We start from the raw sequence: 7,584 nt of genomic DNA on the forward strand, positions 1-7,584 counted from the left end.
TTTGCATGTGAATTTGCTTTCATGCATGTGTATTTGGCTACACGTGTGCATCTTTTACTTTTGCATAAATTATTACTGAGACCAATCTGCTTCCCTAGCATTCTTGCATTTAACAGTTGCGAGACGCAAAAAAAGGGGTTTTGTGTGAACTAGTCCTCAGAATTCTAATGATGCAAACAAATCTGGATAAGAATTTCTACATTTTAAAAATGCTTAGAAATTCCAAAATTCTAAATTCTAATGCATTCAAACAATGTTAGTTGGGAAATTCTACACCGGACAATAAAAAAAGTCAATAAAACCCAGTACAATCAGTGATTTTGTCTGCATTGGATGAGGTGGAACATACCGCTGATGCCCTGTTCTATTTCTGATGTACTCCAAACGCCTGTGCTACTTCTGACATGAAGGACACATGAATTTGTACACATGAATGGCCACTTTGTCCAGCATAGAGCGCCTCAAGCTGTTGTTGCGTGTCTTGACTAGACACGGTGCAGTTCTGAATGTTAACACTTCTAAAAGTTAAGATTTTTCACCTCAGGAGAGAGCAGGTTGCCCTGCCTCAATTTGTCGTCCAGCTCCACCCTTTGTTTGAGGAGCAGCTCCTTCTCCTGCCGGAGGTTGGAGATCTCCTCTCTGATCTGCTGGGAGTCCTGAGCACTGCTACTACGCAGCAGACCGTTCCTCTCAGTCAGCTCCCGTTCCAGAGACTCAATTCGGTCCGACAAGGTCAACAGGTCTTTACTAAGAGCCTGCAGAGAGAACAGACCATACCACAACTTGTAAAGACTCATAATAGGGCGGATAATGGGACAAAGCAAAGCCACAAACTTTATACAGACCTGACTAGAGCGAAGCTTTTTGGATTCCAAGCCGCTGCGCTCCAGGAGCAAGGCCTCCTTTTTGGCTAAGATTTCTTCTCTCTTGGTCAGCTCTCCTTCCAGGTCATCAAGACCCCGGCGTTGTTCCAGAACCTTCTCCATTTCCTCATCAAGCCAGCGTTTCTGCTCCTCTATCTTCTGCTCAACCATAGATATTTGAATGCATTTATTTACATATTAAATACGGTATATGCTTCTGAAATGAAGTAAAATGTTGAAATAAGTTTTGAATTTATTCATCAGCTGCTTTTATCCAAAGTGGAACTGAATTCAAGGTATACATTTTAACTATACGTTAATGCCCTGGGAATCAAACCCACAACCATGACCTTGGAAATAGCAAATGCATTGCTCCAAGATAAATAACATAAAACACATACCAATACCAGGCTGAGAGGGAATTTGGGCAGCAAACTGAAATCTGAACATGTTGAAACAAGCCATTGAAACATACCCTCAGCCACAAGGAAACAATAATAAAATTCCTTCAAACTTCAGTCAAACTATGTTAAACACTATGCCTGAGTAAACAGATCTAAAAAGAATATTTTATATCTGGGTAATAACAATGTGGGAAGGGTTTGATGAAAAGGAGCACGATTTTGTTTTTCTGTCTCAACCCACCTGCTGTTCCTCTAGTGATACGACCGAGCCGTTACTTCCACTTCTCCTCTGGCGCTGGAAGGCAGCGATTTCCTCCGTCTTAATCCTCAGAATTTTCTGCTGCTGTATTAATGAGTTAAATTCCTTACAAAATGTTGGCAATAGTGGAATTGCAGTGGCATGATTCAAATCATACTTATCTGACCATCAATTCGTAGCAGTGAATGAAGTATCATATCGTTCACAAGTGCAATATGGAGTACCACAAGGCTCAGTACTAGGACCATTGATTTTCACGCTTTACATGCTACCCTTGGGAGATATCATCAGGAAACATGGTGTTAGCTTTCACTGTCATACTGATGATACTTAACTCTATATTTTCTTCATGGCCCGACGAAACAACAACTTGCAAAACTAACAGAATGCATAGCTGATATAAAAAATTGGATGACTAGTAATTTCCTAATGCTAAATTCTGAAGAAATAAAAAAAAAACAGATGTTAATTATCGGACTGCATGTAATAATCTAGAACACTGTCTAACACTTGATGGTTGTGCTGTCATTTCTTCGTCATCAGTTATGAACCTAGGTGTGCTATTTGATAGCAACCTTTCCTTTGAAAGTCATGTTTCTAGCATTTGTAAAACAGCATTTTTACATCTTAAAAATATTATCTAAATTACGACCTATGCTCTCAATATCAAATGCAGAAATTAATTAATTAATTGACATGAAGGACACATGAATGGCCACTTTGTCCAGCATAGAGCGCCTCAAGCTGTTGTTGCGTGTCTTGACTAGACACGGTGCAGTTCTGAATGTTAACACTTCTAAAAGTTAAGATTTTTCACCTCAGGAGAGAGCAGGTTGCCCTGCCTCAATTTGTCGTCCAGCTCCACCCTTTGTTTGAGGAGCAGCTCCTTCTCCTGCCGGAGGTTGGAGATCTCCTCTCTGATCTGCTGGGAGTCCTGAGCACTGCTACTACGCAGCAGACCGTTCCTCTCAGTCAGCTCCCGTTCCAGAGACTCAATTCGGTCCGACAAGGTCAACAGGTCTTTACTAAGAGCCTGCAGAGAGAACAGACCATACCACAACTTGTAAAGACTCATAATAGGGCGAATAATGGGACAAAGCAAAGCCACAAACTTTATACAGACCTGACTAGAGCGAAGCTTTTTGGATTCCAAGCCGCTGCGCTCCAGGAGCAAGGCCTCCTTTTTGGCTAAGATTTCTTCTCTCTTGGTCAGCTCTCCTTCCAGGTCATCAAGACCCCGGCGTTGTTCCAGAACCTTCTCCATTTCCTCATCAAGCCAGCGTTTCTGCTCCTCTATCTTCTGCTCAACCATAGATATTTGAATGCATTTATTTACATATTAAATACGGTATATGCTTCTGAAATGAAGTAAAATGTTGAAATAAGTTTTGAATTTATTCATCAGCTGCTTTTATCCAAAGTGGAACTGAATTCAAGGTATACATTTTAACTATACGTTAATGCCCTGGGAATCAAACCCACAACCATGACCTTGGAAATAGCAAATGCATTGCTCCAAGATAAATAACATAAAACACATACCAATACCAGGCTGAGAGGGAATTTGGGCAGCAAACTGAAATTTGAACATGTTGAAACAAGCCATTGAAACATACCCTCAGCCACAAGGAAACAATAATAAAATTCCTTCAAACTTCAGTCAAACTATGTTAAACACTATGCCTGAGTAAACAGATCTAAAAATAATATTTTATATCTGGGTAATAGCAATGTGGGAAGGGTTTGATGAAAAGGAGCACGATTTTGTTTTTCTGTCTCAACCCACCTGCTGTTCCTCTAGTGATACGACCGAGCCGTTACTTCCACTTCTCCTCTGGCGCTGGAAGGCAGCGATTTCCTCCGTCTTAATCCTCAGAATTTTCTGCTGCTGTTCGTTCTTTATCTCCAGCTCCTTTGAGAAAGAGAAAGTGGCTGCTTGGTAAATGATTCTCTTTTGAATGACAAGAATAACACATCTTAAAAATATTATCTAAATTACGACCTATGCTCTCAATATCAAATGCAGAAATTAATTAATTAATGCTTTCATGACCTCAAGGTTAGATTATTGTAATGTTTTATTGGGTGGTCTCAGTACTCGAGCGAGCTCTTATTGCGTTATAGTCCTTCACGTCCACTACAATCTCAAAACTCTGGCCATTTGATAATTCCTAGAATATCAAAATCAACCGTGGCGGCAGATCCTTTTCCTATTTAGCACTCAAACTCTGGAACAATCTACCTAGAATTGTTCAGGAGGCAGACACACTCTGTCAGTTTAAATCTAGATTAAAGACCCAACTCTTTAACCTGGCATACACATAACACACGATCACTTTTCTATAATTCAAATCCGTTAAAGGATTGTTAGGCTGCATTTAATTAGGTCAACCGTCTTTAACCTTACACATAACACACGATCACTTTTCTATAATTCAAATCCGTTAAAGGATTGTTAGGCTGCATTTAATTAGGTCAACCGGAACTGGGAACACTTCCCATAACACCCGATGTGCTTGTTACATCATAAGAAGAATGGCATCTACGCTAATATTATTGAGTTTTATTCTTATTCCGAGGTCACTGTAGTCACCAAGATCCAGTTCGTATCCAGATCAGATGATCACTGCAGTCACCCAGATCCAGTTCGTATCCAGATCAGATGGTGGATCAGCACCTAGAGACAACCTCTACAGCCCTGAATGTCAGCGGAGACCATGTCAACTAGACAAACCCCAGAGACAGATCTCCTGTGAAGAAGACCTTGAGAAAGAGAAAGTGGCTGCTTGGTAAATGATTCTCTTTTGAATGACAAGAATAACTGAGAGGCTGAGGTTTCTCTGTAGATTATTATTGTTCAGAATACAGAAACGCAGATGACTAATGCTGGCCCTTACAGAACAGAACAACAGAAAAAAACAAACTGTGATGAACACTCCAAAAAACCATTAAATGTGAAATTTCTGCAACAGTAGCAGCACCATACAAAGAAAGACGTGATCTGTAGCAAACAAGACAGAAAAATAGCTTAATTTCTATATTTTATGAAGAAAATGTGCAAGCACATTTAATGTTTTATATTTTATACACTACTGTTCAAAAGTGCAATGTTTCTGCAGCCCTGAATGTCAGCGGAGACCATGTCAACTAGACAAACCCCAGAGACAGATCTCCTGTGAAGAAGACCTCGTCGGCCATCCGCACAAGACCACGAGAACCAGACGAGTTCTCTGCTCAATCTGATCAAATTTCGTCTGGACAGAGGAGAACTGGGCCCCCAACTGAGCTTGGTTTCTCCCAAGGTTTTTTTTCTCCATTTCTGTCACCGATGGAGTTTTGGTTCCTTGCCACCTTTGGCTTGCTTAATTGGGGACACAATTTCTGGCAACATTGTTGACTTGACAGCACAGACACTATTGGAAGAGAACTGAACTGAGCTGGATGATGACATCACTGAATCTCGTTCTTTATCTCCAGCTCCTTTGAGAAAGAGAAAGTGGCTGCTTGGTAAATGATTCTCTTTTGAATGACAAGAATAACTGAGAGGCTGAGGTTTCTCTGTAGATTATTATTGTTCAGAATACAGAAACGCAGATGACTAATGCTGGCCCTTACAGAACAGAACAACAGAAAAAAACAAACTGTGATGAACACTCCAAAAAACCATTAAATGTGAAATTTCTGCAACAGTAGCAGCACCATACAAAGAAAGACGTGATCTGTAGCAAACAAGACAGAAAAATAGCTTAATTTCTATATTTTATGAAGAAAATGTGCAAGCACATTTAATGTTTTATATTTTATACACTACTGTTCAAAAGTGCAATGTTTCTGAAAGAAGTCTCTTATGCTCACCATGGCTGCGATTATTTCACTCTTCAGTGTCACATGATCTGATTTGCTGCTCAAAAAAACATGTCTTATTATCAATGTTGAAAACAGTTGTGCCTTTTAATATTTTTGTGGAAATGGTGATACTTTTTTTCAGGATTCTTTGATAAATATAAACTCAAAAGAACAACATTTATTAGAAATAGAAATCTTTGTAACTGTATAAATGTTTTGTCACTTTTGATCAATTTAATTCATTCTTGCTAGAAAAAAAAAAAAGTATAATTTTCTTTAATAAAAATCTTACTGACCCTAAAAACTTGAACAATAGTGTATACAGTATATATTATATTTTATCAAGAAAAACGGCAACCACAGCCTCTGTCTGGAAACAATCATTATTCCTGCAATTCCACTGCTAGCGAAGCATAAATTACACACTTCACTTTTAATTCCATCTATACTCCTGTCTGCCATGCTGCTGAGTGGTTTGCGATTGTAACTCAGTGTAGCTGTTTTTCTGTTGGAATCTTACCATCACTCTCTGTTGTTTAAACTGCTAAAATATAACTTAATTCTCACCATATTTCTGATATAATCTATCAAACTAATTTGACATAGTTCGTTTTGTAATCTGAACCGCTAGCACAGAGCGTTAGCATTCCGTTAGCTTGTCATTCATGCGTACTGTTTCTTTTATCTCTCGCTCCGTTTCTTTTCTCTCTCCGTATTTCACGAGTTCATCAAACAACTGTGGTAAGTCGGAATCATTCAACAGTCCTGATTTGTCTCAATTCCTCAGCATATCCAATAGCTCAGAAAAACACTGTAAAGCTGCTTTGACACAATCTGTATTGTATAAAGTGCAATATAAATAAAGGTGACGTGACTTGACTCTTTATTTCTCTCAGGCTCCGTTTCCCACCTTCGCTGATAAAAGTCTGAATGCAACACTCGGCTCACCTTGACTCTGTGCTTTCCTTTCTGCATCTCACTCTCCAGCCGTCTCTTCTGCTGACTCTCCTCTCGCAGACGGCGCTGCAGAAGGTCCTGCTGCTGCTTCATGATCTGCACGTTCCTCTCGAGTTCCTGAACGCGCCGCTCGCTCTGCGCAGACAGGGATGCCAGCTGTGCAGTGTCCCGCTGCTTCTGCTTCAACACCTGAAAGCACAGCACGTGTTAAGAGCTATATATATATATAATGCCAGAATCTAGCATTGAATTTGCATTGAACTTGTATTGCCACAATCTATGGAAAATGTACTATAAATTGATAGTATAATTATTGAAAAAGGAACATTTCTTAAAGGGGTCATATGATGCTATTTTAAAGATCATTATTTTGTGTATTTGGTGTAACAGAATATGTTGACATGCTTTAACCACTGCTAGCGAAGCATAAATTACACACTTCACTTTTAATTCCATCTATACTCCTGTCTGCCATGCTGCTGAGTGGTTTGCGATTGTAACTCAGTGTAGCTGTTTTTCTGTTGGAATCTTACCATCACTCTCTGTTGTTTAAACTGCTAAAATATAACTTAATTCTCACCATATTTCTGATATAATCTATCAAACTAATTTGACATAGTTCGTTTTGTAATCTGAACCGCTAGCACAGAGCGTTAGCATTCCGTTAGCTTGTCATTCGCGCGTACTGTTTCTTTTATCTCTCGCTCCGTTTCTTTTCTCTCTCCGTATTTCACGAGTTCATCAAACAACTGTGGTAAGTCGGAATCATTCAACAGTCCTGATTTGTCTCAATTCCTCAGCATATCCAATAGCTCAGAAAAACTTGATGGTGTAACAGATACTATTGACTCTCTCTTTTCTAGTACTTTAGATACGGTCGCTCCTTTACGCTTAAAGAAGATTAAGGAAAACAGTCTGACACCGTGGTATAAAGAGCACACTCGTGCCCTAAAGAGAGCAGCCCGGAAAATGGAGCACAGCTGGAAGAAAACAAAGGAGGTATTTTATATTGCATGGAGGAAAGTACTTCTGCATACAGAAAAGCCTTAAAAACTGCAAGATCTGCTTACTTTTAGTCTCTTTTAGAAGAAAACAAAGTGGCTAAATTAACAAAAAATAAAGCATCAGCAGGCATTTCCCAACAGCACAGCAGTAATGACTTTATGAACTTCTTTACTTCCAAGATCGATACTATTGGAGAGAAAATTATAACCATGCAGCCATCAGCTACAGTATTGCATCAGACAGTGCACTA

At 39.4% G+C, this 7,584-nt stretch overlaps 1 protein-coding gene across 4 annotated transcripts in view; it reads right to left on the minus strand.

Moving 5' to 3' along the window:
* The window catches only part of LOC107733953 (kinesin-like protein kif7), a 36,720-nt gene that overhangs the window by 3,832 nt on the left and 25,304 nt on the right, over positions 1–7,584 (minus strand). For all 4 annotated transcript variants that reach the window (XM_016545818.1, XM_016545817.1, XM_016545816.1 and 1 more), the window contains exons 12-15: positions 6,321–6,518; positions 3,313–3,438; positions 2,650–2,826; positions 2,344–2,559 (exon numbers count right to left, since the gene is read on the minus strand). In XM_016545818.1, coding sequence (XP_016401304.1) covers positions 2,344–2,559; positions 2,650–2,826; positions 3,313–3,438; positions 6,321–6,518 — 717 coding nt within the window. The remainder of the gene's footprint in view (positions 1–2,343; positions 2,560–2,649; positions 2,827–3,312; positions 3,439–6,320; positions 6,519–7,584) is intronic.

Source organism: Sinocyclocheilus rhinocerous, unplaced genomic scaffold, assembly GCF_001515625.1.
Source record: "Sinocyclocheilus rhinocerous isolate Xijiao unplaced genomic scaffold, SAMN03320098_v1.1 scaffold760, whole genome shotgun sequence".
In the NCBI taxonomy this organism is placed as follows: domain Eukaryota; kingdom Metazoa; phylum Chordata; class Actinopteri; order Cypriniformes; family Cyprinidae; genus Sinocyclocheilus; species Sinocyclocheilus rhinocerous.